This window comes from Lithobates pipiens, unplaced genomic scaffold, assembly GCF_037356315.1.
Source record: "Lithobates pipiens isolate NorthernLeopardFrog02 unplaced genomic scaffold, aLitPip1_a1.2 Scaffold_10, whole genome shotgun sequence".
Classification (NCBI taxonomy): Eukaryota; Metazoa; Chordata; class Amphibia; order Anura; family Ranidae; genus Lithobates; species Lithobates pipiens.
Window position 1 is genome coordinate 104,276,368 of NW_027507686.1, and position 26,610 is coordinate 104,302,977.

At 45.7% G+C, this 26,610-nt stretch overlaps 1 protein-coding gene across 2 annotated transcripts in view; it reads right to left on the bottom strand.

Annotated features, from left to right (window-relative positions):
• The window catches only part of LOC143933943 (spectrin beta chain, non-erythrocytic 1-like), a gene marked incomplete in the record, with an annotated part of 1,131,488 nt that overhangs the window by 200,986 nt on the left and 903,892 nt on the right, over nt 1-26,610 (bottom strand). For both annotated transcript variants that reach the window (XM_077457128.1, XM_077457138.1), the window contains 2 exon segments: nt 26,132-26,270; nt 26,363-26,607. In XM_077457128.1, coding sequence (XP_077313254.1) covers nt 26,132-26,270; nt 26,363-26,607 — 384 coding nt within the window.

Below are 26,610 nucleotides of genomic sequence, written 5' to 3' on the forward strand. Positions count from 1 at the left end.
AAGTTTTTCCTTGCAGACAGGACATCTTCTCTTAACTGGTTGGGCAGCACTTTTTGGCTAAACAAACAGAAAGACAAGGAAAAAAACAAACCACGCTGTTTTTTTTGCAAACAAAATGCAGCTATCAACCAGGTGCAACTAAGGAAAGAACACACCATTTACCAGTGCCCTAGCAAGCAGACACCCACTAAAACTTCCACCACTGTAACACTCAGCAAGGGAGGGAGAGAGGGAGGTGCGGGGAAAGTGGGGGGAAGGGTGATCACTCCCTCCCCCCCCCACAGGAGCATAGGATCCGGGCTATTCAGAGCACTGCTCCTACCTTCATCCTGCTGCCGCCTTGGCTTGCCCCCTTGTCTGTATCGCTCTCCTTTGCTGCTAACAGACTCACCGCCGCCGGTCCTGGATTTAAAATTGCTGCTGCACCGACCAGAAATAAGGCGCCAGTTGGTCCTCCTCTCTTCCCCTGCGTTCCAGCGCCAGGAAATGACGTGGCCGAAGCTCTCCTGGAAGATGACAGCCGCTTCTCCCGCAATGCAGCGCACACTGCACGTGGGAAAGCCAAACAGTGCGGTCGCCACTCTGATGCAAAAAACAGGGCACAGGACTTCAAACGTACTGGCTCTCCCCAAGCACCGAAGGGGGAGGGAGAGCCCAAGGGACCATCCCCACCGGGAGGCAGATGGGAGGACCAGCTCCTAAAAAAAGAAAAGAACCCCAGGTGAGAACCTAACCCCCAGGACCATCCGAGAGATCATGGTTCCCACTGGAGGTGTTCCTCCTGGTTGGAGGAAACAAAAAACTGGGAGGAGGCTGCGTGGAGACTTCCCTTAAAAAGCTCTGATGGAGGAGGTGTTTCCTTTCGGAGGTGGAGCCATGATCTCTCGGGTGGCTGTCATGAAAGTCGTTTTGGAAAGATTACATTACATTACTTCTGACGTATTCTGTTGTACAAGAATTTGCGCACGTTGACTAACCTCTTCATTTTCAATATGAGCATGCAAAAAAAAAAAAATGGACGATTTGTTCAATATGCTCATGTGCATGAAAATCATGTGTATGAAAATAAACACAACATGAATAGAATAGTACAGAAAAATAAAAAATCATGTACATTAATACATAATGTGCAGTGAGCCCTTGTGCATCATTGATATGGTTCACCTCTCTCTGAGCTGCCCCCTTGGTGATTGATATAGGCCACATAGGCAATATTACTCTTTCCGCTGGAAATTGTCTGGATTTATCCAAATCATCGCCAAATAGTCGCTCCCCATGAAATGGGAAACTAGACAGAAGCTGCAGACCAACCCTTTAGCCAAAGGGTCCTACGCATGTGTACTTAACACAAGGGCCAGTCGAGACTCCTGGTGAATAGAATCCTTCATAGCCTCTATGGCAAAACATAATGCTTTTGGTAATTCGGCCAACTCACGGACTTGTTGTGCAGGGAGCTTGTTAAAGGACCAGTAAACAGATGCTCTTAACCACTTGGCAACCGGCTCCTGTACATATATGTCGGCACTTTAAAGAGGGATATCTCGGTAATGGCAGCAGCTGCTGCCACAACCGAGATATCCATCTTTTCAGGAGCCGGTCAGGTTTACAATAATGGGTATATCTGCTGCAGATAAGTCTTGAGATCACCGCTATCGGCGGCGGGAGAGGTGCCATTCCCCCTCCCGCCACTCTCCTGCACCCTCCACTGCTTACCGGAGCCGGCGGTAGCGGTGGAGGTGATCAGGTCCTCTCGGTGCCTGTGCATGGAGACGAGTGAGGCTAAGATCGCCTCCACCCGTCTCCATACCATAGCATTTCTAAAGGCAGACATCAGGCACAGTTAAGCTGGACACACTATAAAATCTTATCTGGATTTCTTCCTCAGATTCACCAAAACCATATAAGAAGCGGCCAAACCTAAGAGTCTCAATTTGTATGCAATCGGGCAGGCCCTTGCACTACATGGCTCCACTAAATCTAAGGAAACCAGACAACAAAAGTTGTATAGTGTGTATGGGGTCCTAAAGTCTGAGACGAAAAAACAGTCAGACTGTCAAGCCCACAGAAGTACACAGTGCAGCAAGGGAGCCAGGACAGCACATCCAGAGAGACAGAATCAGAATATGAGGTAAGTCCTGCAAGACTGCAGAGAGAGAGGGAGAGAAGCCCTCACAACTGCACACCCACCCGATCATTACCCCTGTGATACCATTCACAGCTGTTCAGACCGACAATAAAGCCAGGACAGCAGTGCGGTGTGCTGCATATAAAGACAGGAAAAAATAAAAACCAAAGTGTGAAACAACAATTGCAGAGCTCTTATAAGACCACGCCTGTACAATATCAATGCTGTCTAAGCATCATTTTGTCCATAGCCTCAGCAAATAACTTACTTACCAATTGCAATCAACAGGTGGCCTGGAGCAAACCAAACAAGAAGAACTGTCTTAATCAGGGAGGAGCTTCCTTTTATTCAGCTATACAGCTGGTAATGTGGGGCTCCACCCATGGTGTGCTGATGGGATGGGCCAGGAAATGTATCTATATCTCTAGCCAGCGACACTCAGAGCCTTTCAGAAATACTCTGTTTCAGAGGGTTTCTAAATGCATCCGAGTGTTCTAGAAGTATTTCCGAGTCTTTCCAGCACCCCCCCCCCCCCCACCTCTGGCCATATGCGGTATTGCACGCAATAGAAGTCAACGTGGAAAGAATTCACTTCGTTTCCATTTACTTCTATGGGGAAACTCACTTTGAGATGTGAGTGCTTTGGATTACAAGCATTCTCCTGGAACAGCTTATGCTCGTAATCCAAGTGTCAGAAACCATGAAACAGACCGCGAAAGAAGTACAGTAAAATCACACTTGTTTATTAATAAAAAGGTAAATAGAGTAAGCGTAGTCAAAGCATAGCCAGAGTCCAGTAACCGGATCGGGTAGTCAGCCAAGCCAGAGTTCAGTAACTAGATCAGGTAATCAGCCAGGCCAGCAGTCAGGGATCCAAGTAGAGAAACCGCAAGCGGGATAGGGAGCAAGAAGGGAGGTCAAAGCCAGCCCTTAAACAGGAACACAGTAGGTGGTTTCTTGTGATGTGACCAAGGCAAAGGCAGGAATGAAGTGAGCTGGAGATCTTTAAGTAGGTGGGACTGAGGGGGGGGGATCCACAACAGCTGGTTAACTATGGAGAGAGATATGAGCTGGCAATTAGCTGACAGCTGAGTGGCCAGCTCAGAGAAGGCTGAGGCAGCCCTGACAGTAGCCTCCTCAATGACCCTTCCCCCTCGGACCACCAGGCTTGAGGTGAAAACCATCTATGGAAATCACAGAGGACAGGAGCATGTACTTCTGAGGGTGAAACCCAGGAGTGTTCCTCCAGACCGTACCCCTTCCAACGCACCAGATATTGTATGCGCCTACGGAACCTACGGTAGTAAACAATGGATTGTACCTCATGCTCCTCATGGTTCTCAACCTGTATAGGATGAGGACGTGACACAAAGGTGGTAAAGCGGTTGCAGACCAACAGTTTCAATAAGGAGACATGAAACACATTTGAGATGCGCATACTAGGAGAAAAGGTCCAACGCGCAAGCCACTGGGTTAATCCTGCGAAGGATACGGAAAGGCCCAATAAACCGAGGTGCGAACTTCAGTGAGGGAACACAAAGTCGGAGGTTGCGAGATGACAGCCAGACCCTGTCCCCAACCTGGTAGGAAGGCGCAGGCTTCTGTGGTCAGCATGGAGTCTGTACCGATCAGCATGAAGTAAAGCCTCCTGGACTTGTGCCCAAGTGGAGCAAAGACCACAGAGATGCTCCTCTAGCGCAGGAATACTCTGCGGAACAAACCAAGTCAGGAAACAAGGAAGGTTGGAAACCATAATTCGCCATATACGGAGACAATCGGGAAGCAGAATTCAAGGCACTATTGTGAGCAAACTCAGCCCATGGTAATAGGTCTGACCAGTTGTTGTGGTGGATGGAAATATAGCCACGTAGGAATTGCTCCAAGGACCAATTGGCTCGGTCTGCAGCCCCATTAGACTGCGGGTGATACGCAGAGGAGAAAGCAAGCTCAATTTTCAACTGTGCACAAAAGGCTCGCCAGAACCAGGAGACAACCTGACTACCCCTGTCGGAGACAATCACCTTGGGTAGCCCATGTATCGAAAGACCTCCTGAGCAAAAATGGGAGCCAGTTCCTTAGAAGTGGGCAATTTCTTAAGTGGAATACAATGACAAATCTTTGAGAACCGGTTAACCACCATAAAGATAACAGTGTTGCATTGGGAGTTGGGCAATTCCACAATGAAATCCATAGACAGGCGAGTCCAGGGCCTCTCTCCATTGGGTATGGGTTGTAGGAGGCCCATTGGAAGGTGTTGTGGGGTGTCTTACTCTGAGCACACACGGGACAGGCAGCTATGAAGGCAGTAACATCAGCCCGTGGACTAGGCCACCAGAATTGTTGGGAAATGGTCCAAATGAGTCGATTCTTCCCAGGGCGGCCAGCTGCCTTGGGAGAATGGTAAGTCTGGAGCGCGGCAGTACGGAGACTCTCTGGGACAAAGCAGCGGTCACAAGGATTCTCGGGAGGTGCATGGACTAGAGCAGCAAGAATTTTGTCACCCAAAGGAGAAGACTGGTGCGAACCGTAGCTAGAATTTGATCAGGAGGAATCACAGGAATCGGAACAGACTCCAACTTGGAAGTGGAGGAAAATTGTCATGACAAGGCGTCAGCCCTTACATTCTTAGTAGTGGGTAAGACTGAGAATGTAATTAAAACTCGACAAGAAAAGAGCCCATCGCGCCCTTCTGGGAGAGAAGCGATTAGCCTCAAACAAGAATGTGAGATTCTTATGGTCAGAAAGTATGAGAACCGACACAGTGGTGCCTAAAAGGAGAGGTCTCCATTCTTTCAGGGTTAAAGTGATCGCCAACAGCTCTCTGTCACCAATCTCGTAATTGCACTCAGCAGGTGACAATTACTTGGAAAAGTAGCCACACGGATGCATAGCGCTCTCAGGACATTGCAACCGAAGGGTGCCAACTCCAGTCTAAGAAGCATAAACTTCTAGGATAAAAGGCAACGTAGGATCAGGATGTGCCAACACAGGAGCAGAAACAAAGGCAGCCTTGAGATTCTCAAAGGCCTTAATGGACTCCGGCGACCAAATCTGTGGATTACCGTCTTTTCTGGTCATATCAGTCAGGGGCTTGACAGAGACAAGAAGTTATGAATAAACTTCAGATAAGAGTTGGCAAAGTCCAGGAAACGCTGCAGAGAACGTAAACCCACAGGTGGGGGCCACTGTAGGACTGCCGAAAGTTTCTTTGGGTCCATTGAAAAACCAGCAATGGAAATTACATAGCCCAGGAATTTAACCTGTTCACGATGGAACTCACACTTCTCCAGTTTACAATAAAGATAGTTTTCGCTTTCTGAAGTACACGACAGACATCCGTGTGGTGGCTCTCCAGGGACTTTGAAAATAGGAGGATATCATCGAGCTAAAATCACACAACTGCAACAAATTTCAGGAGGAAATTGTTAATTCCTGGAAAACTGCCGTGGCGTTACACAATTTTTGAAAACTGTTGCTCCTTCGAGGCGGTCAAATAACTAATCAATGGGATCGGGTAGGCATTCTTAATGAAACGAGAAACGATTGAGACCCCTATAATCAATACAAGGTCTCAGTTCATCACCCTTCACAAAGAAGAAACCAGCACATCAGCAGGAGACAAGGATTTGCGGATGAAATCATGAAAAAGTGCATCTGCAACATACTCCTCCATGGCCTTATCCTTCAAGACTCACAAAGGGTAAACCCGGCCATGAGGGGGTATGGAACCAGGTAGAAGGTCAATTGCACAATCATAAGGCCGGTGTGGAAGCAAACTACCAGCTTTACCTTTGTCAAAGACATCGCTAAAATCGCGGTACTTCTCCGGCAGGGAGGAAAGTGAAGACGTGCACAGAAGGCATGAGAGGTGAGGGAGGCAAGGGTGGGACTGCAAAGCTTGGAGGCAAACGTACAGGAGGCTTACGCAAGCGCTCCTTAAAACAATCTCTCTCTGAGTCCGGAGTCAATGAGGATGGCAAACAAGAGCTGCGTAGTCGGCAACAGTTCTCGTACTCTGATGGACAGGAGGCACTTGGCAGCAGAAGCAGAGCGTGCAGGAATGTCAAATACCCTTTTAAGGAGGTCACAAAGTCAGGCAAGAAAACAGGTTTTTGCGTCTCCCATAAAGGGTTTGCCAAGGCTCTCTCAGAAAGCAAAGATATCACAAAACCTACTTTGCTTCTGTCCGTGGGAAACCCCTGGGGCAGCAGCTCAAAGAAAATCTCAACCTGGTTGAGAAACCCTTTGCATTGAACTGGATCGCCCCCAAATCGCTGGGGAAGCAGGGCAGAACCAGACATACCACTTAGAGGTAATAGCAAAGAGCAGCCACAGTGGGGGATTCCAGGTGAGCCGTGCGACTCAGGAGCGTTGTTACGCCATGGCAAACTGATCCATGCGGTGATCTTGCTCATCCAATCTGGAAAAAATATTACCAAGTGGATTTACTGTATCTACTGAATTCATGGCCTTCCCCTACTGTCAGAAACCATGAAACAGACCGAGACAGAAGTACAGTAAAATCACACATGTTTATTAATGAAAATAAAAAGGTAAATAGAGTAAATGGAGTAAGCGTAGTCATAGCATAGCCAGAGTACAGTAACTGGATAGGGTAGTCAGCCAAGGCAGAGTTCAGTAACCAGATCGGGTAATCAGCCAGACCAGCAGTCAGGGATCCAAGTAGAGAAACAGCAAGCAGGTTAAGGAGCCAGAAGAGATGTCAGCAAAGCCAGTCTTTAAACAGGAACGCATGAGAAGGTTTCTTGTGATATGACCAGGGCGAAGGCAGGAATTAAGGGAGCTGGAGATCTTTAAGTAGGCGGGACTGAGGAGCAGATCCACAACAGCTGGGTAACTGTGGTGAGATATGAGCTGGCAGTTGACAGCTGAGCGGCCAGCTCAGAGAAGGAATGGCTGAGCCAGCCCCGACACCAAGGTTCCAACTATATTCTCTTATTTTTTATTCTATTATTTTCTATTCTAATCTTTTCTATTAGAATTCATTCTATACGAAATTCGAATTTCACAAGATGGCTTCCGAAATTCGTATAGAATGAATTTGAATAGAAAAGATTAGAATAGAATGGAAAATGATGGAAAAAAAAAAAAGAATAGAAAAATAGAAGACAAGGGGATAAAATATAATATATATGTTCTATTGTTTTTCTAGTCTATTCTTTTCCATTTTCTATTTTAATCTTTTCTATTCAATTTCATTCTATACAAAATTCGAATTTTGGAAGATCGTTCTATACTTTGGTAGATTTTTTTTTTTTTTTTTTTAATTGCGGTCGGTTTTCAAATTTGAACAAAATTTTTTCTAATTCGATAAAAATGTTTCGCATTTGAAGCGAAACTCGAAAACTAATCGAACAAATGCAACAAGTTTATTAAATGAATTTAGTTAAACAAATCCAAACAAATTTTTTTCATCCTGCACATGTCTAGTCTTCTGTACTGACAGAATGACAATCTGTCTTGTTTACGTAAGCAGACTGGCATTCTGTCAGTGTACCGAACAATCAGCGGCTCACAGTGGACAGAGCCCGCGGGACTCTGATCAGCTCCAGTGTAAAAATCATACATTATACACACACACAAAGACACAAACACACACAAACACACACACACACAAACACACACACACACAAACACACACACACACAAACACACACACAAACAAACACACACACAAACAAACACACACACAAACAAACACACACACAAACAAACACACACACAAACAAACACACACACAAACAAACACACACACAAACAAACACACACACAAACAAACACACACACAAACAAACACACACACAAACAAACACACACACAAACAAACACACACACAAACAAACACACACACAAACAAACACACACACAAACAAACACACACAAACAAACACACACAAACAAACACACACAAATTTTTTTTTTTTTACTTTTTATATATAGTTTTAATTCAAATTAAGTGTATTTTACAAAAAAATTGCATTTGAAAGACTGCTGCACAGATACGATATGACAAAGTATTGCAATGACCGCCATTTTATTCTCTAGGGTGTCTGGAGAAAAAAAAAAAAAAAAAAAAAAAGATGTTTGGGAGTTCCTAGTAATATTCTAGCAAAAATCCCTGATTTTAATGTGTAAACACCAAGTGTAAAAAATAGGCCCGATCCTTAAGTGGTTAAACAAAAAAAATAAAAAATTATGTTATACTCACCTTGTATGTGCAACAATACTGCACAGAGCAGTCCTTTACCGCCTCTTTGAAGGTCTCCCAACCAATCCTTCCTCCGTGTGTCCCCTAAGCAATATGGATGTAAAGGGGGCACCCGTGAGCGCTTCAGAGTTAGACACACAGCGCGGTTAAGCCACGCCCCCGCTTCTACTCGCAGGAGTTTTACTGACAGCAGCAGGAGGAGCTTATGGCTCATGCTACTTTCAGTGTCTCCCATGAGATGAGGAAGTAAGAGGAGCAGTGCTGCACCAGTAACAGCACTGGAGCGGTGAGAGGAATCACACACACACAGTGAAACACACACACACACACACACAGTGAAACACACAGTGAAACACACAGTGAAACACACAGTGAAACACACACACACACAGTGAAACACACACACACAGTGAAACACACACACACAGTGAAACACACACACACAGTGAAACACACAGTGAAACACACACACACACACACACACAGTGAAACACACACAGTGAAACGCACACAGTGAAACGCACACGCCCACCTGTCCCCCAAGCAACATATTAGTGCCATCTGTCAGAGTCAGGCGTCATCAGTGCCATCTGTCATCAGTGCTACGTATTAGTGCCATCTGTCATCACTGTCACAGTGTCACATGCCATCAGTGCCATTTGCCATTAGTGCCACATCTGTCATTGTCCTGGTGCTCCAGGGCCTTCAAAAGTGTAATAGGTGCAAGTTGGATGTGTAATTTATGCTCCTAGAACACGTGACGGCGCTCCCTGCATGTTGGGTCTCTCTAAGTGTCCAGGCTGTGAAAAAGTCCCACACATGTGACATCGTAATACTCAGGAGTAGCAGAATGTATTTTTGGTAATCATTTGTGGTATACACATGCCATGTGAGAGAAATAACCTATTACAATGACAATTTTGTGGAAAAACAAAAAAAATCTTCATTTTGCAAAGAATTGTGGGAAAAAAATGACAACACCAAAAACCTCACTAGGGCTCTTACTAAATACCTTGGAATGTCTATTTGGGGGGTATTTGTACTTTCCTGGCTTGTTAGGGTCGCAAGAAATGATAGGCCACCAGTACATCAGATGTGATCATTTTTTTACGATTTGCACCACAGCTTGTAGAGACTAACTTTCACAAAGACCAAATAATATCCACTAATTTGGGTTATTTTTACCAAAGATATGTAGCAGTATAAATTGTGGCCAAAATGTATGAAGAAAAATTAATAATTTGCAGAATTTTATCACAGAAACAAAGAAAATTTTTATTTTTTCCCCCCAAATTTTGTCTTTTTTCATTTATAGCGCAAAAATAAAAAACCCAGAGGTGATCAAATACCACCAAAAGAAAGCTCTACTTGTGGCAAAAAAAGGACAAAAAATTAATTTGGGTACAGTGTTGCATGATCGAGCAATTGTCATTGTGAGCACCGAAAGCTGAAAATTGGTCTGGGCAGGAGGGGTGTTTAAGTGCACAGTAGGCAATTGGTTAACCACTTGCCGACCGCCGCACGCCGATGTACGTCGGCAGAATGGCACGGGCAGGCATAAGCACGTACATGTACGTGATTTGCCTCCCGCGGGTCGGGGGCCCGATCGGGCCCCCGCCCGGTGCCTGCGGCGGTCGGTTTTCGTTCGGGAGCGATCCCGGACGAGGGGACGGCCATTCATTCATGGCCACCCCCTCGCGATCGCTCCCGACGAATGGAAATCCCCGGTGACATCACTTCCTCTCCTGTAATGTAAACACAGGAGAGGAAGTGATGTATTCTCTCCTCCGTGTCGGTATTTTTCGTTCCGACACGGAGGAGAGCGGATCAGTGAGTTGCACCAACACATCCCACACACAGTAGAACATGCCAGGCACACTCACACCCCCCCTTTACCCCCCGATCACCCCCCCAATTACCCCTGCCCCCCAGTCACAGTGACACCAATGTCATTTTTTTTTTTTTTTTTTTTTTTTTTGCATTGGTGTCATTTGTGACTGTAATAACTGTTAGGGCAGTTAGGGTTAGCCCCCTTTAGTTCTAATGTACCCCCCTAACCCCCCCAATAAAGGTTTAACCCCGTGATCACCCCCCGTCGCCAGTGTCACTAAGGCTGGGTTCACATTGCAGCGGTTTATGAGAACGAATGTGATTCGCACCGCACTGCAGTGCAAATCACATCCGATCTCTGTGCGATTCGAGTTCAGCCATTCGCCGCACCCGCCGCACCCGCCACACCCGCCGCACCCGCCGCAAATTCGCACGGGACCCTTTTTTTGGCCCGCAGCAGAATCGGATCGCATGGGTGTTCACACCATGCGATCCGAGTTTGCAGATCGCACTGCGATATGCGAACTGATCTGGGGGTGTCAGTAACATTTCACTGACACTCCCAGCAGTTCGCATAGGGCAGTGTGAACTGCCGCCGGGAGGCATGCGATGCGGGAACCCGCCGCGGATTCGCGGCGTTTCCGCATCGCTCCAGTGTGAACCCAGCCTAATAAGCGATCATTTTTCTGATCGCCGTATTAGTGTCACAGGTGACGCTAGTTAGGCAGGTAGGTATTTAGGTTCGCCGCAGCTTTTTATAGCGCTAGGGACCCCCATATACTACCGCATAAAGCCCCCTGATTGCCCCCTAGTTAACCCTTTCACCAGTGATCACCATATAACTGTTACAGGTGACGCTGGTTGGTTAGTTATTTTTTTATAGTTTCAGGGCACCCGCCATTTATTACCTAATAAAGGTTTAACCCCCTGATCACCCGGCAGGTGTCATTTGTGACTAATAACTGTTAGGGCAGTTAGGGTTAGCCCCCTTTAGTTCTAAGGTACCCCCCTAACCCCCCCAATAAAGGTTTAACCCCGTGATCACCCCCCGTCGCCAGTGTCACTAAGGCTGGGTTCACATTGCAGCGGTTTATGAGAACGGATGTGATTCGCACCGCACTGCAGTGCAAATCACATCCGATCTCTGTGCGATTCGAGTTCAGCTATACAGATAGTATGGCTGAATTCGTGTCGCACCCGCCGCACCCGCCGCAAACTCGCACGGGACCCTTTTTTTGGTCCGCAGCAGAATCGGATCGCATGGGTGTTCACACCATGCGATCCAAGTTTGCAGATCGCACTGCGATATGCGAACTGATCTGGGGGTGTCATTAACATTTCACTGACACTCCCAGCAGTTCGCATAGGGCAGTGTGAACTGCCGCCGGGAGGCATGCGATGCGGGAACCCGCCGCGCATTCGTGGCGTTCCCGCATCGCTCCAGTGTGAACCCAGCCTAATAAGCGATCGTTTTTCTGATCGCTGTATTAGTGTCACAGGTGACGCTAGTTAGGCAGGTAGGTATTTAGGTTCGCCGCAGCTTTTTATAGCGCCAGGGACCCCCATATACTACCGCATAAAGCCCCCTGATTGCCCCCTAGTTAACCCTTTCACCAGTGATCACCATATAACTGTTACAGGTGACGCTGGTTGGTTAGTTATTTTTTTATAGTTTCAGGGCACCCGCCATTTATTACCTAGTCTCACTAGTGTACCCCTAAATTTAGGGGTGTCTACTTTCTAAAATGGGGTCATTTGGGGGGGGGGGGTTTGTGCCATCTTGGCATTTTATGGCCTTCAAAACTGTAACGCCCTTAGAAAGCCTGAAGGCGGTGCTTGGTTTTTGGGGCCCCGTACGCGGCTAGGCTCCCAAAAAGTCCCACATATGTGGTATCCCCGTACTCAGGAGAAGCAGCAGAATTTATTTTGGGGTGTCATTTCACATATGCCCATGGCATGCGTGAGCAATATATCATTTAGTGACAACTTTGTGAAAAAAAAAAAAAGTTTGTAATTTTCCCGCAACTTGTGGCAAAATATAAAATATTCCATGGACTCAACATGCCTCTCAGCAAATAGCTTGGGGTGTCTACTTTCTAAAATGGGGTCATTTGTGGGGGTTTTGTGCCATCTTGGCATTTTATGGCCTTCAAAACTGTAATAGGTAGTGAGAAGTGAACTCAAAAAATTACGCCCTTAGAAAGCCTGAAGGCGGTGCTTGGTTTTCGGGGCCCCGTACGCGGCTAGGCTCCCAAAAAGTCCCACATATGTGGTATCCCCGTACTCAGGAGAAGCAGCAGAATTTATTTTGGGGTGTCATTTCACATACGCCCATAGCATGTGTGAGCAATATATCATTTAGTGACAACTTTGTGTAAAAAAAAAAAAAAAATTTTTTTTTTGTCATTATTCAATCGCTTGAGGCAAAAAAATAAAATATTCAATGGGCTCAACATGCCTCTTATCAATTTCCTTAGGGGGTCTACTTTCCAAAATGGGGTCATTTGGGGGGGTTTTGTACTGCCCTGTCATTTTAGCACCTCAAGAAATGAGATAGGCAGTCGTAAACTAAAAGCTGCGTAAATTCCAGAAAACGTACCTTAGTTTGTAGATGTGACAACTTTTGCGCAAACCAATAAATATACAATTATTGACTTTTTTTTTACCAAAGACATGTGGCTGAATACATTTTGTCCTAAATGTATGACTAAAATTGAGTTTATTGGATTTTTCTAATAACAAAAAGTAGAAAATATCATTTTTTTTCAAAATTTGCGGTCTTTTTACGTTTATATCGCAAAAAATAAAAATCGCAGAGGCAATCAAATACCATCAAAAGAAAGCTCTATTTGTGGGAAGAAAAGGACGCAAATTTTGTTTGGGTACAACATTGCATGACCGCGCAATTACCAGTTAAAGCAGCGCAGTGCCAAAGTGTAAAAAGACCTCTGGTCATTTACCAGCAAAATGGTCCGGTCTGAAAGTGGTTAATGCATGGAATGAGTTATTGTAAAAAAACATTTTGACTTTAGAACAACTTGTAAAAAGCAGCATTTGTCCCACTTTAGACTTAAAATGCAAGTAAACCCACCAGTTAAAAAAAAAAAAAAAAAAAAAAAAAAAAGCTTACCTGTAAAATCCTTTTCTTTGATGTCCATCAGGGGACACAGAGTCATAGTAGTTACTATGTGGGCTAATAGGCCACTAATAGGTGATGGACACTGGCACTCGCCAAGACAAGAATTGCGTTCCCTATATAACCCCTCCCACTACTGGGAGTACCTCAGTTTTGTAGCTAAGCAATACAAGTGTATACCAAGAAGTGAGGGACCTCTGTGTCCCCTGATGTACATCAAAGAAGGATTTTACAGGTAAGCGGTTTTAAAAATCCAGGTTTTCTTTTCATACATCAGTGGACACAGAGCCATAGTACTTACTATGTGGGATGTCCCATAGCAATGGCAACTGAAGGGAGGGAGACAACAAAAACGTAGGGCAACGAGAGGCTAGAGGACTCATACTGCAGCCTGCAGTACACTGCGCCCAAAGGCAATATTCTCATGATCTTTAACATCAATTTGATAAAATCTGGTAAATGTATGAACTGAAGACCGAATTGCGGCCTTACAGATCTGAGCCATAGAGGCCCAATGATGCACTGATCACCCTAGTTGAGTGTGCTTTAACATGAAAAGGAGGAATTTTCTTCTTTAAGCTGTAAGCTTGAACAATCACTTGACAAATCCATTTGGAAATAGTAGATTTTGATGCTGCCTGTCTCCTCTTTGGACCTTCGGGCAATACAAACAAAACATCTGTTTTGCAAACCTAAGCGGTTGCCTTTAAATGGACTCTGATTGCCCCTACTACATCAAGGGAAAGTACTGAAATCCACGTCCAGAATGCCCAATCTCTGACATATTGCTAGGAAGATAGTTACATAGTTAGTAAGGTTGAATAAAGACACCAGTCCATCCAGTTCAACGAGTGTCTACAATTGCCCCTGTACATTGCACATGGACATCGGTCCCTACCCTCAAAGAGCCCACAATCCTAGGTTCCCATTCATATACTAGGGCCAATTTAAGACAGAAGCCAATTAATCTACCTGCATGTCTTTGGATTGTGGGAGGAAACTGGAGTACCCGGAGGAAACCCACGCAGGCACAGGGAGAACATGCAAACTCCAGGCAGGTAGTGTCCTGGTTGGGATTTGAACAAGTGGCCCTTCTTACTGCTAACCACTACACCACTGTGCCGCCCTAAGATGTCAGGGTGTAGAGACCATTCCCCCGAAAATAGTTGTTGGCAACTCAAGTAGTCTGCCTGCCAATTTTCTATTCCTTGAATGAAAATCACAGATAGGCAAGGAATGTTGTTTTCTGCCCAAGCTAGAACATGATTTGCTCCTTTTTGGGCTGCACAACTTCTCGTGCACCCCTGGCGATTGATGTAAGCCACAGCCGTGGCATTGTCAGATTGAATCCTGATCGTCTAAGATTCTAGGGCCAGACGTACTGCCCGAATCTCCAAAATGTTCATAGGCAAGGTCCTTTCTGACTTGGACCATCTCTCCTGGACAGAACCTTCTTCCAGGACTGCTCCCCAGCCTAGAAGGCTGGCATCTTGTCACCACTTTCCAGGATACTGGTAGAAAAGATTTTCCCCTTTGGGGGTTGCAGGATATTAACCAATTTAGGCTCTGATGTACGCTGGGAGCCAAGCGTATTGGAAAATCCAAGGCCTGAATCTTTTTGTTCCAGACCGACAGGATGGTGCTTTGAAGTAGTCTTGAGTGAAACTGCACGTAAGGGACGGCCTTGAAGGAGGCCACCATTTTCCCAAACAATCTCATGCACAGCCAAATGGAAGGCTTTTGCTTTGCTTTGATAAGTTGAATTAGTCCTATAATGGAACTGATTGTTGTCTGGGGAAATACCTTCTTCTATATGGTATCTATGACCAGCCCCAAGTACTGTAATCTCCTTGATGGTTTTAGGGAGGATTTTTCTAGGTTGAGTATCCAACCTAGAGATTCCAGGTAGTTTACAGCTGTGACCAGACTCTGGTTTAGACCTGAGACTGAATGATCTGTTAAAAGTATATTGTCTAAATAGGCTAGGACTGTTATGCCTTGAGCCCTTAATCTGGCTAAGAGAGGTGCCAGAATCTGAGAACACCCGTGGTGCTGTGGCTAGACCGAATGGCAGGGCCACAAACTGAAAATTATGATTTTCTATTTTGAAGCGCAGAAATTTGTGGCGAGTGGGAAATATTGGCACGTGGAGATATGCAGCTTTGATATCGACTGAAGCCAAAAACTCCCCTCCTTGCAGGATGGAAACAACCAGATTGACTCCATTGCGAAAGGATCAGATGTTTAAGTGCATATTCTGATCTTTGAGATCTAGAATGGGTCTTACCTCTCCCTTTGGTTTTGCAGCCGTGAAAAGGTTTGAATAAAAACCTGTGCTCTGTTCCACTAAGGGAACCTCTGATATCACCAACTGGGATAATAGATGATCCAAAGGTAGAAAGAGACTTTTTTCTCTGGATCCTTGGGAACATTAGAAAATGAGGAGACGGAAACTCTCTGAACTCTAGTTTGTAACTAGAGAAACTGAAGAAGCCATCCATCTGTCTTGACGTTGTTCCTGCCAGATCTTTGAGAACTGCAGGAGTCGTCCCCACCCCCCCCACCCGAGCGAGCGGGGGCGCCCCCTTCATAAGGAGGCTGTAGCATTCTGCTTTGTGGGCTTTCTGCCCCAAGATCTCTTCTGACCCTGGTGAACCTGACAGTTGAGGTCGTCGAGACTGCACACTTAAAGGAGAAATGCTGAACAACTTATTTACTGGTAAAAGAGAGCTTTTCCCATTAGAGATCCTTTGAATGTATTTATGCAGATCATCTCCAAATAGCCGTTCAAGGGGAAACTGGGTAAGAGCTTTTTACATGGTGCTTCGGCTGACCAATTTTTCAGACATAGAGCTCTGTGAGAATGCACTAGCCCAAGCATAAACCGTGAGGCTTGAATGATAGAATCTTTCATAGCATCTACTGTGAAACAATGCGTCTGATACACCAGCTCATTGCTGGGCCTGCTGATCAGGCAGAATTTTGATTATCTCCACAAACTGTTCCTTAATGGCCTGAGATACACCAATTTCCGCAAGAACCGGCTACGCTACAGAACTTGCTAAAGACATATTGCTCTTAGAAAAAAGTTCCAACTTTTTATCTGTTGGATCCTTCAAAATCAGTACATTATACACCAGACATGTGAAATTCTTGTTCAGAGGCGATTGCAGCATCAATTGCCCCCATTCCTTATAGAAATCCTCCTCCATAGGATAAAATGTGGAGAACTTCTTAGGAGGAAAATATTGTTTATCTGGATGTTCCCATTAAGAATGAGCTTTGTTTTAGCCATGCATGAATAGGAAAAGCATCCTCAGATGGGGGAGGTTTTAAGGATCCCAAATTAGAGGTGGGTTCCTCAAGAGCCTACGCTGCAGGCAGCAAAAAGTTTGAATGAACCAATTTAGTAAAAGTGCAAAAGCATCCTGTCTTGTGATGCTACTCCTATATTAGGATCCTGGGAAGAGGATATATAAGCATCTTCCAAATCTTTGGGAAGATCTACCCAATCCCCTGCACCTCAATAAGAGGGTCCTGAGCACTAGATGGGGATCTGCTACGTTTAGCCCCACTATGGAGAGATATCACAGCATCAATCTTCTTTTCCAAATTACAAATGGAAGAAGAAAAAAAACCTTGTGTGATATATACAGAGACTAAATTGTCTAGTGCAGCTGCAACAGTCTCCCCTGACGGCTAAATCTGACTGGCCGTATCACTCGGAGGATGACATTCTTTTGGAAATGGATTTAGTTTGTTGTGAAACCAGTGACTCTTTAGAACCCTTTTTGGAGTTCCTGGTCCCTTTACCACTCATAGCCTGAAGCACAAAGCAGAGGCACTACCAGTATAAGAATATGCTAGGTTATAGTCCAACGCCATAAGCTGCTATTAATACCTAGCCTGGTAAAGTAATAACGTGTCAAAAGGAATGCCTGTGTCACCAAACCTGAAGCAAGCCAACCTCCTGCTCATGTGTCCTTCCACAGCCAGAAGCAGCTACAGACAGTGCTTTAAAAACTTCCTCCACATGTGGCCAGCGTCTGACGCCATCAGCCCCCCCCCCCCCCCGTGCCAATTACACCTCCCCTTTCAAAAGAAAGTATCTTCCCACACGAGTGGTGGACTTCAGGCGCCTTGCTAACAGCTGATATGGCGGCTGGGGGGGGGGGGGGGGTTCAAGGGGAAGACTCCATGGTCTTTTTTTCCAAAAAAGAAATGCTTTTGGCATACAAGTCCCCCGAAGGGGAAGATTCCAACATTGGGGGTGCAGGAAAACCAGTCCTCCCCCTCTTACCGGATGATCTGCTTGTGGCCGGAGAGGAGAAATTAAGGCTTCTGACACAGTTGTTTCCAGCACCAGGTGGTGAGTGCTCAATACAACCCCCAGTGGTGACACATAGGCATGACAACATTATAACTCAAAGGGGGAAATTCTTAAGAAAATCTCCACTTAACCCTGCAACAGCAATGAAAGGTATCTGAAATAAACCCAATCTTCACCCTTCACGGTGGGCTCCAAAACCTTTAGGAACAGGGGGACCTAGAGGTTACCCACAATCCTGGACCTACTGCAACAGCACCCTGCCAGTAAAACTTTATGGCCTTACTACCAAAAAGTACTGGATCCTAGGGTCCAGCTCTCTAAAGAGAAGCATTCGCAAGCAAAACCTTGTTTCTTCGGACACAAGGCCCGGGTACCATTCTTTTAGCCCATGAAAAGGACACTCTGAACGGATCCGGTCAGCATGGCTAGCCCCAGCAAGGATTGTTTTCAGTGGAGTTCAGCACAGCACATCTTTACAAGTGACCAACACCTTAGACACTGGTGAAAAAACTGACTCCTCCCAGTAGTGGGAGGGGTTATATAGAGTACACTTCTTGCCTTAGGCCGGTGTCCATATAAACCCCAAAGTACTATGGCTCTGTGTCCTCTGATGTACGAAAATAGGATTTTTTATAACAGCTTACTTGTAAAATCCTTTTCTTGGAGTATATCAGGGACACAGAGCCATAGTATTAACTATATGGGTATATAGGCACCTTCAGGTGATGGACACTGACACACCCAAGACAGGAAGTTCACTCCCTATAAGACCACCTCCTCCTACCAGGAGTTTTTGTAGCAAAGCAATATACTCAAATCCCAAAAAGAGGGGCGGGACCTGTGTCCCGTGATGTATTTTACTGGTTACTTTATAAAAATCCTATTTTCTTTATCGTACATCACGGCACACACAGCCATAGTATTAACTATATGGGACATCCCATAGGAATGCTATTAGAAGGGAGAGAGACACAACCTGCAGGGTGCCCATAGACTTGAGGACCTATACTGCTGCCTGCAGCACACTGCACCCAAAGGCGATATCCTCATGCCTTTTTAAATCCACCTGATAAAACCTGGTGAAATGTACCAAAGACCAAGATGCAGCCTTACAGATCTGAGCCATGGCGATGCACTGCCCAAGAAGCACTAACTGCTCTAGTAGAGTATGTTTTGACTTGAAAAGGTGGAACCTTACCTTTTAGCCTGAAATATAACTTGCCAAATACACTTAGAAATAGTGAATTTCGACGCTGCCTGTCCTTTCCTAGGATCTTCCGGCAGCACAAATGAGACATCAGTCTTCCGGATCTGAGCAGTCGCCTCTAAATAGACTGACCGCTCTCACCACATCAAGACAATGTAGTGACCGCTCTTCCCTAGAACATGGTTTTGGGAAAAAAAACATGGAAGGATAATATCTTGGTGCAGGTGAAACCCTGAGACCACTTTAGGCAGGAAGCGGAGGACGTAACATGACCCTGGCCACGTGAATCATCAAATATGGCTCTTTACAAGAAAGAGCAGCCAATTACAAAACCCTCCTTGCTGAAGATATAGCAACCAAGAATACTAACTTCCTTGTCAGAAGGACTAAGGGAGTATGCTGTATAGGTTCAAATGGCTGTTTTTGTAACACTGAAAACTAAATTCAAGTTCCAAGGGTTCAAAGGTGATCTAACTGGCAGATTAAGCCGCATCACCCCTTGCATAAAAATCCAGACCAAAGAATGCAAAGCAAGCGGTCTTTAAAATAAGGCCAAGATTTGGCCCTTAATACTACTCAAGGCCAGCTTCATCTCTACCCCCAATTGTAGAAAGGCAAGAATTCTGCCTGTGCTATAATTCCGAGGGTGCCAACTCTTGGATTCACACCTTTGCTCCAAAATGGGCCTCCAAAATGGGCCACCTGATCTATTAGCAATAGATCATCCAGGTATGCCAAGACTGTTATGCCCTGCGCCCTTAGCCTGGCTAGAGGTGGAGCCAGAATCTTTGTAAATACCTGGGGTGCTGTAGTCAACCCGAAGGGCAAGGCTACAAACTGAAAATGATGTTCTACCTCGAACCACAGAAACCATTGGTGAGCAGTGAATATAGGAACATGCAGGTATGCATCCCTGATGTTGATAGATGCCAGAAGTTCTCCTCTTCGTAGGATAGAAACCACTGACCTGATTCCATGCAAAAAAAAAAAAAGGACCTTCAGGAAATGATTTTTCATATCTAGAATGGGTCCAATATCTCCATTCGGTTTTGGTACAGTGAAGAGGTTTGAATAGAACCTCAAACCTTACTCTTCTGCGAGTCTCTGCATGATCACCCCCTGAGCCAGTAATCTGTCTAATGCCCGAAACAGAGATTGCCTTTTCCCTGGATCTTTGGGGGTGTTTGACCTTAAAACAAGGAGTTGGAAACCCCAGTTTGTAACCTAGAGTTATCGTGGAGATGACCCATCTGTCCTGAATTTTCTCCTGCCAGACTTCTGAGAACTGAAGACTTACCACCCCACCCTGGCACCCGGACATCCCTTCATAATGAGGCTTTAGAATTCTGTTTTGCAGGTTTCTGCCCCCAAGGACTTTTTGTGCCTGGGCCTGACCCTGAGGTTTTCCTCTAGACTGATGGTGGAGACCATCGCAACTGCCTAGAGGCAGACGCCCCTGGCCCTGGAGAAAGAGCCCGCTTAAATGAAAGGCGTTTACTCCTTTTGACTGGCAAAAAAGTACTTTTGCCACCTGAAATCCAAATCATCCCCAAAAGCCAATCCCTATGAAAAGGAAAAACAGTCAGGAGTCTTTTACATGGTGCTTTGGCTGACCAATTTTTCAACCACAGGATCTTACGCATGTGTACTAGCACAAACGCAAGACGAGATGCCTGGTGAATATAATCTTTAATAGAGTCTATAGCAAAACATAATGCTCTTGGCAGTTCGGCCAAATCCTGGGATTGTTGTACAGGAACCTCCTTAACCACTTTCAGACCGGACCATTTTGCTGGTCAATGACCAGAGGTCTTTTTACAATTTGGCACTGCGCTGCTTTAACTGGTAATTGCGCGGTCATGCAATGTTGTACCCAAACAAAATTTGCGTCCTTTTTTCCCCACAAATAGAGCTTTCTTTTAAAGGTATTTGACTGACTCTGCGATTTTTATTTTTTGCGATATAAAACGTAAAAAGACCGCAAATTTGGAAAAAAAATGATATTTTCTACTTTTTGTTATTAGAAAAATCCAATAAACTCAATTTTAGTCATACATTTAGGCCAAAATGTATTCAGCCACATGTCTTTGGTAAAAAAAAAGTCAATAACTGTATATTTATTGGTTTGCGCAAAAGTTGTCACATCTACAAACTAAGGTACGTTTTCTGGAATTTACGCAGCTTTTAGTTTATGACTGCCTATCTCATTTCTTGAGGTGCTAAAATGGCAGGGCAGTACAAAACCCCCCCCAAATTACCCCATTTTGGAAAGTAGATACCCTAAGGAAATTGATAAGAGGCATGTTGAGCCCATTGAATATTTAATTTTTTTGCCTTAAGCGATTGAATAATGACAAAAAAAATATATATATTTTTTTTTACACAAAGTTGTCACTAAATGATATATTGCTCACACATGCCATGGTTATATGTGGAATTGTACCCCAAAATACATTCTGCTGCTTCTCCTGAGTATGGGGATACCACATGTGGTCGACTTTTTGGAAGCCTAGCCGCGTACGGGGCCCCGAAAGCCAAGCACCACCTTCAGGATTTCTAAGGGCATACATTTGTAATTTCACTCCTCACTACCTATCACAGTTTTGAAGGCCATAAAATGCCAATATGGCACAAAACCCCCACAAATGACCCCATTTTAGAAAGTAGACACCCCAAGCTATTTGCTGAGAGCCATGTTGAGTCCATGGAATATTTTATATTTTGCCACAAGTTGCGGGAAAATTACAAACTTTTTTTTTTATTTTATTTTTCACAAAGTTGTCACTAAATGATATATTGCTCACGCATGCCATGGGCATATGTGAAATGACACCCCAAAATAAATTCTGCTGCTTCTGCTACGGGGATACCACATATGTGGGACTTTTTGGGAGCCTAGCCACGTACGGGGCCCCGAAAACCAAGCACCGCCCTTCAGGCTTTCTAAGCGCGTTACAGTTTTGAAGGCCATAAAATGCCAAGATGGCACAAACCCCCCCCAAATGACCCCATTTTGGAAAGTAGACACCCCTAAATTTAGGGGTACACTAGTGAGACTAGGTAATAAATGGTGGGTGCCCTGAAACTATAAAAAAATAACTAACCAACCAGCGTCACCTGTAACAGTTATATGGTGATCACTGTTGAAAGGGTTAACTAGGGGGCAATCAGGGGGCTTTATGAGGTAGTATATGGGGGTCCCTGGCGCTATAAAAAGCTGCGGCGAACCTAAAATACCTACCTGCCTAACTAGCGTCACCTGTGACACTAATACAGCGATCAGAAAAACGATCGCTTATTAGGCTGGGTTCACACTGGAGCGATGCAGGAACGCCACGAATCCGCGGTGGGTTCCCGAATCGCATGCCTCCCGGCGGCAGTTCACACTGCCCTATGCGAACTGCTGGGAGTGTCAGTGAAATGTTAATGACACCCCCAGATCAGTTCGCATATGGCAGTGCGATCTGCAAACTCGGATCGCATGGTGTGAACACCCATGCGATCCGATTCTGCTGCGGACCAAAAAAAGGGTCCCGTGCGAATTTGCGGCGGGTGCGGCGCGAATTAAGCCATACTATCTGTATGGCTGAACTCGAATCGCACAGAGATCGGATGTGATTTGCACTGCGGTGCGAATCACATCCGTTCTCATAAACCGCTGCAATGTGAACCCAGCCTTAGTGACACTGGTGACGGGGGGGTGATCACGGGGTTAAACCTTTATTGGGGGGGTTAGGGGGGTACATTAGAACTAAAGGGGGCTAACCCTAACTGCCCTAACAGTTATTACAGTCACAAATGACACCAATGCAAAAAAAAAAAATGCAATTGGTGTCACTGTGACTGGGGGGCAGGGGTAATTGGGGGGGGGTGATCGGGGGGCGAAGGGGGGGTGTGAGTGTGCCTGGCATGTTCTACTGTGTAGTGTCGTGTTGGTGCAACTCACCGATCCTCTCTCCTCGGTGCCGGAACGAAAAATACCGACACGGAGGAGAGATTACATCACTTCCTCTGCCTGTGTTTACATTACAGGAGAGGAAGTGATGCAATGCTTCACTTCCATTCGTCAGGAGCGAGGGGGTGGCCATGAATGAATGGCCGCCCCCTCATCCCGGATCGCTCCTGCACGGATACCGACCGCCGCTGGCACCGGGGGGGGGGGGGCCCGATCGGGCCCCCCACCCGCGGGAAGGCAGGGACGTATATATACGCCCATATGCCTGCCCGTGCCATTCTGTCGACGTATATCGTCGTGCGGCGGTCGGCAAGTGGTTAAGGGCCTGTCCTTTAGGGATTGACAGATGCCTATTGCAGTAACTGCACCTGCCAAAGAAAGAGGATTTTAACAGGACTTACAACCTATTATCCATTGGATCCTTAAGCATTTGCTTGTCTACTGGACAAGTTAGGCTGTTATTCACACTGGATAAGCAGCGTCAACTGCAGGTACATTCCATCTTTTGGTGAATTTCTCCTCCAAGGGATAGAGCACCACAGATCTCTTTGGAGAGAGAAAATGCTCATCTGGATGGTCCCATTCAGCATAAATATGCTGTTCTAGTAATGCATAGACGGGAAACGCATGCAACGTCTGCGGTAGTCTTTAGGAACCCAAAGAAGAAACTTGCAGCTGACTCAGTTAAGGGCAGCTTGAAAGCAGATCGAACCACTTCCATAAGAGATTGTACCAGGGGCTTCTCAGATTGCGATGCTGAAAAGGATTCATCCACCCTTCTTTCCTCTGAAGAGGAGTCAATGGATTGCCTTTCCTCGTCCTCTACCCATGGTTCCCTTGATAAAGGGTCTGCGTTGGGGAGGGGGGGGGGATCTACCACACTGCCTGTCCTCTTGGATGGAGGATGTGATTAAAGCTGCTAGTCTTTCCTCTAGCCCTAACAGGGTGAAGGGAAAACATATCTTCAGTCACGTATACAGGGGCTGAGAAGCAGCTGCAACACCCACAGGTTTCAATGACTCACCCTGGCTAGCCACTTCTGGTATTTAAAAGGCGACAGTGTGGAGACATGACTGGAGAAGTCCTCAGCACCTGGGGGTGATGTTTTAATGACCTTCTTTGAGGTGTTTGCACTGACCTTTTTTGGGAGGCATAGTCCTAAGCACAAAAGCAGAGGCACCAAGTAAATGCACTACTTGCTGAACTATAGCCTAGCAATAGAATGCAGCTAATAAATGTTCAGCCTGGTGCTGAGTAAAATGTGTTTTCCTCAATTTGGGAATGCCTGCATGCAGCGCCTTACATGCCCCCACCACTCCTGTGTGATCAACAGCCATACTCTCCAGCTGCTAGCTGAGGAGAGTCTGCTGTCAGGGCTCAGCTTTCCCCGCACTTGCACCGTGTGTTCTCATGGATGGCACTCCCCGCACACAGCACTGTGCCTAGGCCACACCACTTCCCTATGTCACCCGCCCTCCCTCCTGTTTAAAATTCAAAGAGTTCCTATGCGGGATTTGGCACTGCCAATGGCAAACCCAGTAGGAGAGACGGGAGGGAGGAGAGACCGGCATTATGGTTTTTACATGACCTGTATGGGGGGGGGGGGGGGGGGGGGGAGTATAGAGCAAGGGGGTGTATAGAGCAAGGAGGAGGGGGGAGAGTAGTTGTAGGGGGGAGTACAGACTACTGTGACACTGAGCTGAACTGAAAGACAGCTTACAAAGGTATGTGCATTTACGCCCTTTAGTGGAGACTAAGTCATAACATTTTACCCAAGAAAAACCATAGATGGGCTTTTTACAGTTCCTAGCCTTCCCTCATCTTATCCTCACCACAGGATACCACTGCTGACAGACAGATCCAAACTTCACCCATCATAGCGGTCTACGTTTAGCAAACCTTCAAGGACCGGGTGCCTTTTTATCTGGGTTCCACACCCTTGGACCTGTATAGCACCCCACCAGGAAAAACTTTAGGTAATGTCCCATGACCAAAGCCCTGGGTCCCAGGGTCCAGCCCTCCAAGGAGAGGCGTTACAGGCAAAACCTTGCTCTTCTTACAAGAGGCCCGGGTACCATCCACCTTGGCCTCAGTGGCACTTTGGATGGATTTTGTCAGTGGAGGCCATATAAATCCAATAGGGATTCCTCTGGCGGAGTTCCTCAGAGCAAATCTACACCTTAGATACTGGCAGAAAAACTGAGGTACTCCTGGTAGGAGGGGGGGGGGGGGGGTTATATAGAGAGTGAACTTCCTGTCTTGGGTGTGCCAGTGTCTATCACCTGAAGGTGTATATTGTTAATACTATGGCTCAGTGTCCTGTGATGTACAAGAAATAGGATTTTGTACTTATCATAAAGTCCTTTCCTCAAATCCTATCGAAGGGCTTCTTTCCCTCATAATCCCATTGTTCTCTATCTGGACTGGTTACTACAACTGAGCAAGTGTAAAGTGGAAGGCTCTAAAGCAGAGGTAGGGAACCTCGGCTCTCCAGCCATTTTGAAACTACAGATCCCATCATGCCTCTGCCCTCTAGGAGTCATGACTGTGATTGTTAGTTTCTTGCAATGTCTCATGGGACTTGTAGTTTCAAAACAGCTGGAGAGCCAAGGTTCCCTACCCCTGTTCTAAAGCCTCAGGGGCCTGACCTTCCATTTTCTATGTGCCTTGTGTACATTTCTACTGTAGGCAGCATTAATTCAAAGTCAGCTAGCCTATCAGCAGAGAGGGGGTTGGGGCTCCGTGTCTGAATGGACACAGGGGGCGGTGACTCAGCTCAGGTGCCCCCATAGCAAGCCATTTGCCGTGGAGGCAATGAACAGGAGGGAGGAGCCAGGATCACAGAAGAGGGAGCCGAGAAGAGGATCTGGGCTGCTCTATGCAAATCCACTACAACAGAGCAGGCAAGTCTAAGATGTTTTTTTTCCCTATAAAAATAATAAAGACTTTTACTAAGATCAGACTCTAGGTAGAAGGATCTATCTAGGTAATGGATTCTACCCTCTTGCATTGTCACTAGAAGGCACAATATCTTCCAGGTCATTAAAAAAAAAAAAAAAAAAAAAAACAACAATCCTTTTCCTTTTTAAAAGAAAGCATTTGAATACAACTTGTACCTGAAACGCCCTAGTGCTTTTGCACTATCCTAAAATCTTGTTAACTCTGCCACTATCTCCTATAGTGTACACTGGATCCTATTTTACCATCCTGTTTAGTTACTACTCTAACTACAGAGGAAAACTGTGCCCTTCTAGTTTCTATTGTTAAAAGCGGTTCTTCCATCAAACCTTACATTATATATTTGTATATGAAGAAGTACCTTGTCGGAGGCATAGTGGTTTTTTTCAAGGAGAGCATTTCCCAGGTTTATGCATGTAGTAAAACTGTCCGCTCGAGCATCAACTTCTGCCTTGATACCTTGGTGATTTTTTATAACCAGATCAGCTGAGGATACATCTCTGGTCAAGGAAAAATTATACATAAGTGCTGAGTTTTGTTGAGTTTATAGTTTGAAAAAAAAAAAGAAAAAAAAAACCCACCAAGATCTTACCTTGGTTTTTCCTGAGCATCAATCAGCAAGTTGATATCATCCATCCACAACATAAGATCTCTAACCATCCTAAAAAAACGGAACTTTTCCACTGTGTCCAGGAGGAGCTGGCGTCGGGCACTGCTTGCATCTTGCAGCTCTCCCCAGGCTTCAGTCACAGCTTGTTCATGCTTATGAATGTCTGCAGCTTTTTCACCTGCATAAGCTTTCTGCAGCCGCGATGCATCCTCTTGCACTTGCTTCACCTG